At 30.8% G+C, this 13,219-nt stretch overlaps 1 protein-coding gene across 2 annotated transcripts in view; it reads left to right on the forward strand.

Moving 5' to 3' along the window:
* LOC132948583 (protein split ends-like) overlaps positions 1-13,219 on the forward strand; it is a 58,220-nt gene that overhangs the window by 24,042 nt on the left and 20,959 nt on the right. Inside the window, exons 1-2 of one of the 2 annotated variants that reach the window (XM_061019112.1) lie at positions 4,760-4,776; positions 4,953-5,201. In XM_061019112.1, the coding sequence (XP_060875095.1) occupies positions 4,775-4,776; positions 4,953-5,201 (251 nt within the window). In that variant the 5' untranslated portion in view covers positions 4,760-4,774. Of the gene's footprint in view, positions 1-4,759; positions 4,777-4,952; positions 5,202-13,219 lie in introns of those variants that run through there. The other variant, XM_061019111.1, reaches the window with a different exon arrangement.

Here is a 13,219-nt window from a genome sequence, read left to right on the forward strand (position 1 = left end):
CCGCAGGAGGAATTTCTCAGTGATCAATACAATTAATTTTCTCTGAGAAATCATTAATGATATTATTAAAATTATAATTTTTTTACAATCTTAGTCTAAATAGATTGGCATCTATAAGGCATAATTAATTATAAGGTACTTATGTTTTTAAGTTTTAATATTTATTTTTAATTTATAATATTCATAAAAAACATAAAATTAATAACTAAAACATAAGACATGTCTTTTCAGAAAGCTTATAATTTTAAATATTTCGGGTTAGATATAAACTCGCAGGCATGAAGAGATACATATAGTAGATTCATAGCTGGACATAAATGCTATTTCTCATTAGTTCAACTATTTAAATACAAACAACTTTCAAGAAGATCAAAAATAAGATTATATAAGACCCCCGTTAGACCGATTGTTCTATATTATGTCTGCGGCTCGTTGGCATCCACCTAGTCGGATGAGAAAAAATTAAAGATTTTCGAGAGGAACATATTACGAAGAATATTTGGACCAGTGAGAAACGACGAAGGCAAATACGAAATAAGGTCTAAAAGAGAACACTTTTCAGCGACACCAATATCGTGGCCACACTCAAAAGCCAGAGGTTAAAATAGGCTGGTCATGTATAGAGAGCAGAGAGCAGACGCCAAAAGGCCAACTCATACGGACGATTACAAGATGGAAAACTAATAAAAGCCGACCAAGAGGAAGACCTGCAAGACCACGATGGGAAGACCGAGTCTAAGAGGACCTAAGGATACTGAGTGTATTAAATTGGGAAGATCTGGACACATAGAGAAACGTGGAAGCGGCTAGGCCTGAATGGCCTCGAATAAGCAAAAAAAAATTAAAATAATAAGTTTTCTTTAAGAGGAAGTTGAAAATATTTAATTGATTAAAGGTCCGATTGTATTATTATAATGCTTCTCTTTTCTGTTTTGGTATGTGGTGCGGTGTTAGTTTCTTAATAATAATATTGTTTGTACGCATTCCTATAATTTCCTACAATGTGTCAGATTGTGTCATATACGTAAAAAACATATCTGGGGGGTAAATTGTCACCACTGCACCGTTTATCGTCTATGGATGTAGGTTATTTAAAACACATATTATGTTCAAAACATAACTAAATTTACAGTTTGAGATCATAATATTATATAATATGACATTTTTGTATAATATTATAAAGCTTAGAATAACCTCGTATCACATTTTCCGTCAAAATAAAAACAAGAAAATAGGACGTGGCCATTTTTTTTAAAAATTATATCAAATTGATAGAAAAGTATACCAAGTAGTACTATGATTTTTTTTATTAACAATCATAATATTGGACAGAACCATTTTCAATATTCAGTACCTTATTATTCTGTTTATTGCGTTTCATTGTAGTATAGATACAATTTTTTTAAATGGTAGATAGCTACAAGTCATTTAATTTAAAATTATTCATTTTCAGTTATTTGATGATGACTATTTAATTTTATGTTGTTTTTAAAATTATATTTTTATATAATAATTTTATTGTAACTAGTAAATATTATTATGGCGGTGTACAAAATATTTAGTAACTCAATATTATAAAAATATTAAAGTGGCGATGAAGGGGATTATTTAAGTCAATAATAAATCATAATGCATTAAAAAAAAATGCTTTGCTCAAAATTTGTTAAGATTTAGTCCAAAATCTGATTGTTTAATTTTTCAATTCCTAAATAAAAATACAAATAGTGACGCGCATCTTTTTTTGAATTACTAAATTGTTATTACATTGAATGTTAATATAGGTGCCGCAATGCAACTTTTCCAGTAATTTTTTATTTTAAATTGTATATACTTTTGTTGACTCTTAGAAATAAAAGGTTTGTTATTAAACTAAATATTCCTGCTCTTATTGGTCTAAAATAAAAAAAAATTTTTCACTTTTCTTTATTATGTTTTATATTATGAAATTATTTCATACTTTTTTATGGGTTGTATTATTCAAATAAAAGAACTCAAATAGTATTCAACGTTTCAGTCAGAATCTTAAATCCTGTTTACACATCGACATTGTAGTATAAATTTGTTGATTTAGTTAAAAACTATATAGAAGATATATAAACTTATAAGTTTTATTGCAGTTATCTTCTAAGTTCCCAAAATTACCTTTCTAATTGTATCAATATTCCATAAGATTTTAAGAAATCACAGTTTAGATCATATGTAATCGATCAAAAAAATTGATGATTATCTTATTATTTTAGAATATAAAAAATTAATTAGGTATGTTCTTTGAGTTACAATTTCATGAACAGAAAATACATAGTGTCTTCGTATATTATACTACTTTTGGAATTATCCACCGTGCCTATGGTTTATACTTACCATAAAAACTATAAACTATTTTCTAATTGAGAATAATCAAGATATCAAAGTTGGGTATTACAAATATTATTACTAAAAATAATTCTCCTAAAGTTAATTAAACAAAACTGGAGCCTGGCTATAACTAAAAGGTTACCTTTTTATTCTAGCGAGCATTATAGAAATTGTACAAAACAGCTGAACATGTTTTCATTAAAAACTAAAAAGTTAAATTAAGATATTTTATTTCCGAACGCCACACATACGAAGAATGGGGTAAAAATAGTCTACAATAATAGTCTTCCACTCCTTATATTATATATATATATCTTATGTGATGACTGAGGAGTGCCGAGGGACTGATAAATAGCTATTTGGCTATTACGTTTTTAGTATTTTAACATAACAAGATACCTATAGTTTAGGTTGGGGCGGATTAAGAACAACAGCCAATTTACGTTTTTATTTTTGTTTACATAATAGTTTTTCTTATCGCTGCTGTAGTATTTTTATCTGTTCTTAGGTCAAGAATTTAGCTGACATCGATTTGATTCTATTATTTACGTATTTACACATGATAAATATTTGTACGATTTATTAATATTTTATTATTATTTGGTTTTGGTATATTTGCTCATTAATTATTTGCACACTGTACAGTCAATACTAATATAAAATATAAAAGTTCTACTTTCTGATAAATATTTATTGAAGGGCGATTAAAAACAAATGTTTAACATTTAGAACATTAACGTTTTATGCATAAAAATGTTAATTTAGTAAACGATAAAATAGCGATATATCTCTCCCTTTGGTTCCATTTATAGAATAATAAACGAGAAAATTATGTAAAAGATGTGTAAAACGTTTGTATAACTTTTGTCGTTAACTGAAAACCTTTTCTTGTCGACGTAGTTCGGTCATATAAAAACCACGAGGTGGTCGTAAAAGTACTTTTACTTTTGCTAGGAGCTATTTACTTACCCCCCATACGCGTCGCAGATGTGTACTAAATTCCAACGAAAACCATCCAGGTGTAACCGTATAAAAATAACAAAGCTACATTTTATATAATCTATAGAATATAACTTATTAAATAATCATTAAAACAGAAAAATTTGTTTTCATATATGTTTTTATTATTTTTTTTTATGATTATAAATTGAAAAATTAATTAAATTTATGAAATGATGAAAACAAATTAGTAAGAAATAGAAAAAAAAACTATTAAGTTGTTATTGTTATACGTACTTTATGTATGTTACGTTACTCTGATTGGTAAAATATTTAATATTTATTATAATTTTAAGAATATTTTTAAGTACATTTCATTTAGCCGTAAAACCGTAATTGAAAATGTACAACTTATTATAAATTATAATGTATTATAATATTACACTGTATGGAAAATATTTGAAAAATACGCTACTTATTTAATTTGGTCGATCGTCTTATAAATATTAAAACGTTGTTTTACAAGGTTTTTTTAAAAATTTTATTCGCGCGTTCGGCCTGTACATTGGTTTACAAGTCTTATAGCGTGAATGTGATTTCCATTTTTTTTTTCTTAATAACACTCATTTATTTAATTGCTGTAGAACCTAGGTTTTTAAAAAATTATTGTTTTAATCGCGGAAACCTTGCAAAACTCGTTGAATTAGTATTTTTCCCATATGCGTGCATGTGACATGTGACTATGTGAGGTAGCAAAAATATTTTATACTCCCTATGAATTATTATTATTTTATAATTTTATATTAAAATAATAGAATATTCGGTCGGTCGCAAGAGAGAAACGAACAGAGGAAATAAAAAAAAATTAAAAACTCCACTCGTCTGGTATAAGAAACGCCCCGCGCTCATGCGTCATTTCGATTAAAATCGATGCGACGACCGTGTGTTTTTGGGGTTTTTATATTACGGTCTCTCTCCGGGCCAGGGGGGTTATTCTCTCCCGCAACCCCTTTGACTTCCTCCAGGGTAGTACCAACACCGTGTCTCATATTATAGTTATATATAAACGCGCATTTATATATCAATATAATAAAAGTTTTGGAGAGCCCGGTGCAGGCTGTCGTGGGGCGTGTAGTATGTGTATAGTTGTCGTCGTTGTCGTGCACGTCCTCCTCTGCCGGTTGGACGTGCACGAAATTCGCAGCACTGATTGACGGAGTGACTACTAACACGACTCGAGCGGCGGCGCGTTTCGTCGAGTGCATTAAATCGCGCCCGTCGCCGCCGTCGTCCCGCGCGCGCGCGCGTGTGTGTGTCGCTAGGTTTTTTGCGCGTGCCCCGACCGGCCGGCCGACCGATTCCGCTCTGCAAAACACCATCTCACTCGCGTTCGCCGCCCGGTAGTCGAGTAGTGTAGTAGTTGTTATTCGCCGTTCGTCATCTACTCGCCGCCGCCCGTAATTCCACGTCATAACAAATCATGTATTTAACGTTTTAACGTATTTTTATCATAAATAAAAAGAAAATAACATTTCCTCAATTGATTTTCGATATAAATGATACAATACAAATATACAAGTGTTATCTCGTCGTCGCCCGGACGTTTGTTGCTCGTTTCGGACATGGCTAATAATATCGACGCGTGTTTTTTGCCACAGGTATGGACGCGTGCAAAGCGTTAAAATACTGGCGAGATCGAAGGAAGAGGTGGTGCTGGGCGCCAGTGGCGTGTGCGCCACCGTGTCGTTCATGGACATCAAGTCCGCCTCGAAAGCGCACAACGTGGAGCAAAAGTTGGACGACAGGTCCCTCAGCACCGAGTACCACGAGCCCGCCGCCATACCGTCGGCCAGCCCGACCATGCCGCCGCACCTGTATCCGACCCCCACCAGGCCGTACATCCACGGGTGAGTCTCGTCTTCATATTCCGTCGTCTATTAAACGATACATAATTTTATTCGAGATGATATTGTCATATATTTTTGTCGTCAACAATTTTTCGTCACGCCCCCGCTGTGAGAGAGAGGGCGTGAGAGTGTGGTGTGAGAGGGAGGGACGGGGTGGTTATAGTGATAAAGTGAGTTAGTGAGTGTATGTGTGTATTGGAGAGGACGCACGCACTTTGCCTACCTTTATGCGCTGTATAAATGTGTAATAAAATTGACACTGCGCCAGATGTGACGACCGGCCGACGGTGTACCTCTCTCTGGTATCTATCTAATTAAAATCGAGTCGATTATAATAATTATAATATATAATACATACAACGTACATACATATTATAATATATACATATTGCTTATGCATGACGTGTGTGCGCGGTCACCATCGTGTCATCGTGTGTGTGGGATAATACACAATGTTATAAAATAATTGGTAAATATTATAATATATACGAGCGTTATCGAAGAACGGTTAAACAGTGAATACTTTTCTTTTGTTATATTTCATATTTTCCCATAATTTTGTTTTATTCCGTGGGTGGTATGAGACATTATTATTATAATATTATATGAATCGTATCAACTCACTTCTAAGTTCTAATGCTGTCGTGGTTGCCATTTTGCTTTTTAACACAAGTTATTGTGATTGACTATTACACGGACTAGCATCGTTCTCAAACTCGCTTTGCCTCTATTATTGTGTATATTTAACTGCGGTCTGCAAAATCGTGTGAATAGAGAAATACTATAAAAAAAAATAGACGTGCATGATTTAATACGGGTCTGAAATTATACTAAAGAACCTATATGTCATAAATAAAAGTATAATAATAGGTTTACTAGTTCATCTTATTGTATGTACCTAGTGTAGTATGTGCACGTATGTACAAGTGTTTTAATACGAATTTTTAAATTACATTTTTAACTGCACGATAATTAACTTTAGGGCTTACTAGCTTAGGATATTATTAAAATATTTGTTGTACAAAAGTATCATAATATGAGCACAGACAATGTAATATTTTGTGACAAGAAGTAACACCCTTATTGCCTATTATAATAATAATCATAGGTACCTATTACTTTAAATTACATAATCATAACTTTTATGTTGTATTATATATTTTAATCGACTATTATGTAACACATTCCTTAACATTAATATAAATTTGGAAAAATAAAGTATAGATGACTAAATTTTTTTTTACATTTTTGCTAAGTTTTATTTCATCTACTTCCACGTGCCATTTGGCTGAGTAGGTTCTTTCATTACGGTGTGTCTAGGAAAACATAAAACATTTCGTAATTTATGTTTGTACATTTGTAACCGTTGCAATTCTACGCAGGTTGTTTTCCCATTCTCTTTGCCTATTGCGCGCCCGCCACACATAATATTTTATACCGCGTATACCATCCGTCTATCTATAAAAGACGATCTATACGTGGTGGTAAATGGAATAAAATTCAATAAAAACATTTTTAAACGTTAAAAATGCACAGATAGGCACACACCTCACACGCCCGATTAAGTCAACTTATAATAATTATTATCATTGTGTCGCGATTCGCGATCGGTTGGTTTGAAAGAAATTCTGTATCATTATTATCGATAGCGCATAAAAACATTTGTCACTATTATATTATTAATAATAATAACAAGATATGAGCATTATGAGTTTATTACGTAACTACTACCTAGTACCTACCAATCTCACAATAACTCGCGTGTGTTGTTCCTATTATACTATTATAGTGCGTTATCGCGAGCTCCCGTTTACCAGCTTACTCTCTGTACTCGCGGAAATGAAAACCATTATTAATAATTACCATATTGTGCTTTACAGTCATCGTCGTTGTTATTTCAGTTGTGTGCTCCAAAAAGTTAATAAAAAAATAAAATAATAATAATACATATTATTTTCTCGTTCATAAAAGTGCGATACGTGAGAGTAATAATAGAAAAAATATCGAACCCAAATCATAATTATTTATTATTATTTCTAAACGTCGGATTTGACTACGCCTTCCTAATAATTTTGTTTTTTTTGGGCTCTCGGATTTTAAATATGTATTTAAAAATCGGTATTCGTTTTAAGCTGTTTTTCACGAAATCCTAGTTTAAATAGTAAACACTAAATACCTTCGCGTTTCGTATGCAATTATTTTTGCCTAATGATATTAAATACTTGAAATTGAATGGTTTGGGTTTTTAACGAACACGGGGATTGGAACATCTAATAAAATGCATTAGGAAGTGTACACGCTGTGGTTGCTGTCTGCTATTTAAAATAAAAGTCGGGTCATTTAATTTAAAACAATTGCTATATTTTGCAATCTCGGAACTCTCAAATTGTGTCAACATATTTTAACTGTAAAACATGCCGTTATTTGTGGTGTGTGTCTTGATAAAATTGTAATATTCCATGTCCATAAATCTCTCTACTCGTAATTTACATTTTTTCAATGGGATGTGAATATTTTTTTGGCAATATGTTCCTTATGACAAGATTCTTACATATGCATAAATATATTTAACTGAAATACAAATGGTGCTTTATTTAATGGTTCTCGTTACGTACAAATCTGTAATAACTGTGTGATAATAAAGTCCATTGATTATTAATTAATATTAAAAATTAAAAACAACACATTGATTTTCTCAAAGTTATATAATATAATTTTATATTATTAACTGAATAATGTATTATTATAATTTTAACGTACAAAGATGGTAAATATGTTCTCAATTCTCAATATAATAAACTATTATCAAATAATTCACATGTATTAAAATTATGTCAATATGATTTGTCCTTGTAGTGTAGCTATATTTTATTTTTATTCTGCTTCTGTTTTTGGTGTACTATTATATCTGACAATAACTGTTTAATACACATTTATTATATTTATTAGTTTATTGATTAAATTTAATTAATTCAAATAAATAGAAAAATGTGAGTAATATAACATTTATATTTTTTGTTAGGTAGGTACTTATAATAAATTAATAAGACACTATTGTATGCATACGTTATAATAATAATATATGTCCTTCTTATTTTCGTGCTAAGCTTCAGTTACATAAACGGATTGAATGACGTTCACGTAAAATATTTTTTCTGCAATAAACTATGTTCGATTATGTCAGGTACTTAATTACTTTTGCAATATTATGAAAAATATTATCAACGTGCCAATGTTTATAATAAAATCCATTTAGATATAATTACTATTTTTTAAAACTAAAGATTTGCTGAGGTATTTAAATACAATTTTTTTTCATAATGTATACGTTTAAAAACTAACCATTTTTAAGGTGTTCAATCGTTTAAAAAAAAAAAAAATGTAAATACTTTTTCTATTTATATGTCCATGATGTAAAAACAATAGTATTTTTGCTAATTTATTTATGATATATAAATGGTTTATAAACGGTCATTGGTATTAAAATACCTAACTGTAAAGTACTAATACAAAATGTTATCCGTCTTCAGTTGGTTTTATTTAATAATTATTGAAAGTTTAAAAGAGTGCCGATGCCATACGAATAAATTATGCTTCTAGACGTAATGGTGCACTGTATCTCAATTGTTCTACAGGAATTGACTAAAACCTCAAGTATTTAAAAACTACTAACAAAATATAATAAAATAAATATTAATCATTGTCAAGTGCGAAAGCGCGTTTTCATGTACATTGGATTCCAGTTATATTTTTATTATTCAACAAAAGTAGGTAGTATTTGTTATCAAATTTCTTCTGTTTCTTAAGAACTATAGCCCGTTCAGAGTCTTCGTTTCTTCTATTATGGCTATGCCATATTTCCATATTTTCACTAATTGCCAGCTTCGTCTCTTGCCGCATTTTCTAAGGCCTGACTTAGCGTGTCCATCCATCTTTGTCTGACCTTTGGGCTTTCTCCAGTTAATTTTACGTATCGTTACGTTTTTCTTATACCATTATCTCTCCATGGCCATTCTACTCATTTGCTCCAGATAAATGCTTTTATGTTGGGTTAATAAATTAATCAAAATTATTTATTTTATCTTTACTATCATCATTTTTCTTGTTTGTAATATTATTTAACACGATCTATTTTTATTAATCTGTATTAAACAATACGATTCAGTAATATAAAATATGTACAGTGTATGTAGAGACAATTTTGTAATAAAGGATATATTTAAAAAATAAATTAATATTACAACTTTCAAATTATTTGTAATTGATCGAGATACCTACTATACCTATTACTACTGTGCATAACATTATAATTGAATCACATAATTTAACACCAAAATCTTTGGGTTTTATATGTTTATGTTTAATTATCTATTTTGATATTAACGTTTTAGCTGTAATCAAGTTACGTTTAGATTTGCGAACATGAAAACATCGGATCCATTATCGAATGTTCTTTTTCGCTAATATGTTGTCTCCGAATCATCCCCCTCCTCACTCAACCTATTATGTATCGTTACACGTGAACGAACTACGCGTATTTTGGTTAACGCGTCTTATCTTCCGTGATGATATTGTTCTTTCCATACGATTGATTAATTACCTACCACAGGAAATATTTTTGGAAATGCCGATTTACAATATAACAATAACAATGTCCATAATAAAACGTAAATATTATGATACCACATTATTAGGTGGTGGTGGTTAGTGTGAAAATCTCAGAAAAACCCGATATCATATTATGACTCAGGATGACCACCCTGCCCCCAGTCAAACGTAGCCATAGACCGTCGATCATTAAAAATTAAAAAAACAACTTCAACAACAACAACAACAATAACGAGATCTCGGTAAACTGTAGTCGGGCAGTCCTATTTGTTTTGCGAACGAGAGTCCAGTGAACCCGCGGGAGAGCTTTCCCTATTGCAAAACAGCGTTACCGCGGCCGCCGCCGTTGCGTAGCGCTTTCACCTCTTGTTCTGCGAGATGGTGGCGCGCACGCGCCCGCGCTTGGATATTAAGAAAAATTGACAGTTCGACGACTACACAAAAGCAGAGTAGCGAAGAAGAATCAAACGGAACAACAACTTCAACAAGAAAAAACGTCCGTGCGGCGGCAACGATGACGATTTAAAATTCGGTCGCCCTGTGTGTACGTTACTGTGGAGTTACTCGGCGCAGCAGCGGCGCGCGTACCGCCGGAACGACGGCGGCTCGGCGACTGCTGCCGAAGCAACCGGGCGGCAGCGGTCGCACCGCGACGCAGGCGTTGCCAGATTCATTCACCTCTCGGGCCTTCGTCGGCGGGGGCAAGTGGCCGACGCTGGTTCCGTACCCGTCGACGCGGCTCGTTGGAGTTGCCCGCAATCGTTGTCGACGGCGGCGGCTTGTGCGTTTTTTAAATTTTTTTTTTTTATTACTCGTTGCCCGCGAAACCGCTGCCGATGCTTCTCCCCCGCGGAAACTCGTCGTTGACACCTCGCCCTTACTTGTCTCCTCCTTTTCGTCTCCCTCTCTGTTTGACCGATTTATATAATAGAATACAATGCGCGGTTGCGACGAACACCGTCGTCATGTATAAAGAACACGTCTCCACCTCTCCTCACCACTTCAGCACTTATTATTATTATTATTCCGGACGGCGAACGGCTTTTGTCTGTGCTGCAGACGACGAATTCTCTGGACCCCGAATAGACATAAATATATAATAATATTTTTATTTCTCGCTCTTTGTTCGCTCGTCCTATGTTACAGTACCGACAGTGACGACAGCGGCCTAATTAGCGTTTTACGGTTCGTCGTCGTCGTCGAATTAAATTTATAAAAAAAATACAGATAAAAGTAAAAAAAAAACTGCATATTATACACACTCGATATCGTTGTTGTGGTAGTAGTAGTAGTAGTAGTAGTAGAAGTAGTAGTACTAGTAGTAGAAGTTAGGTAGCAGTTGTAGAAGTAGTAATACTGTAGTAGCTTATTGTTCAAATTATAGTATTCTTCGACGGATTATTTTATTACTAACAAAATATCAGACATAATATTATACTACTTGAGAAAAATGATTCGATAGCATATTGCGCTTTATAGTTTATATTCCATGTATAAATAAGCTTATTGAACATATTTTACATATTATGAAGCTTCATAAGATTTAAATATTATTTTGTAAGAATTAAACTTTTATTCCAATATTTCAACAATTATTTGTATTGCTTCCGTTAAAAGCTAACGTGTAATATTTATTTATTAATTCTAAACGATTTCTATGATTTGATAATACTATAATCTAATCACAACATGTAATTGTTTTTATATATTATTTTATTAGGTTATTATTCTTTGAATAGAATTGTTTGATTATCTCGCCGAAGATAGATATTGAATATTTAAAGAAATAATAAAAATTATTTAGATTAGTAATGTGGTAAAAATTAATAAAAATAATGTAATAGGTATCTCATCAAATGTTTTTATTATTAGATCAGTTATTTCTAATTGTTTTATTTTTTTTCATTTGTGACCTTCGTATTGGTAATTATTTTTTGGCACTAGTTATATAATATGTATTGAAATTAGGGCAAACCATTTTCTTTTGAATAATTGAAACATTTTTATTTTAAAATATTTACCTTGTTACAATTGATTTAAATTATCAATATTTCAACTCACGTGAAACATATGATATGATACCAAATTTAAATTTTCCTGTACCTATTTTTGGGCAGTAAGAATTGAAACAGATATTGTAATGTTCAACAATGTGATTTTTATCCTTACGTTATTGATGAAATAATAGATTATGAAATTTATGACTACTAAATAATATGTAGTTGGTACCTGTATAATACATTTAATAATTGAGGATCTTGGTTCGATAGATTTCATATGCATATTTATCAATATAAATAAAAATATAAATTATAAAAATGTATCAATCATCATTTATTTTTCTTAAAGGTTATCTTGAATATTTCACATTTAATTTTAAATTTATGTAAGTACAATATATGACGTGTGTGAACTGTGAGAAATGCGCTATAAGTATTTGTAACGTAACCTATTTGGTTCGTAAATGAGATATAAAATTATCTGTTTTATACTAAAATTAGGCACCAAGATTCATGTTTTAAAATCATTTTTATCCTTGGTGAAATTGTTAGGATAAGAAAATTAACTTTATTCCCATTATATAAGATTAAAGTACAATAATATAGTACAATATTAAAGTGTATAAGTATATCAAATAAATAAATTAATAATATTTTATAAGTTTAATATAAACTAAAATTAATTTACCCAAGGTAAAATAACTTATTATATTGATATTCCATGTTTTGCTTTGAAATATTTATAAAATTAATAGTAATAATAATAATAATAATAATAATAATAATATTAATATTTATAATTTGGAGTTACTAATGCTTTTTGTTTAGTGATGGATATTATTTTCATAAATTATCAGCCTACTTTACTAATAATAAAATAATTTACATCATATTATCATTGAGCAAAATATAATCTATCCTCAATGATAATGTTATAAACTTATAAGTTATAACTTTATAAGTATTTAATATATTTAATATACCTACTACTCAATAGTGCATATTACGTCGTAATATAAAATATTAAATGATAATGTTATAAGTATATTATGATTTAAAAGCGAACTATCATTTTAATCATTGAAATCAACTTTTTTATTTCGATATAATATAATTATGTAATTAATGCACCAATTTTATGCAACTTTAATTTATATATATATACGGACATTGGATCCTGAATTAATTGAACTATATAACTATTTAGTTACAAATTACAATTAATTACAATAAGTCATATTATATATTATACAATTATAATTCCGTGTCATATCCATGCACGCACCACTACCCATAGGTAAAACTAGATATTTAATAAAAACATAAAAATATATCAAAATTATTGTCCTCTACCCAAAAAAATCTTTCTTTCTTTGTCCATCTTGTGAGATTGAATTCCAAGAATACAAA

Source organism: Metopolophium dirhodum, chromosome 7 (assembly GCF_019925205.1).
Source record: "Metopolophium dirhodum isolate CAU chromosome 7, ASM1992520v1, whole genome shotgun sequence".
NCBI classification, from domain to species: Eukaryota; Metazoa; Arthropoda; class Insecta; order Hemiptera; family Aphididae; genus Metopolophium; species Metopolophium dirhodum.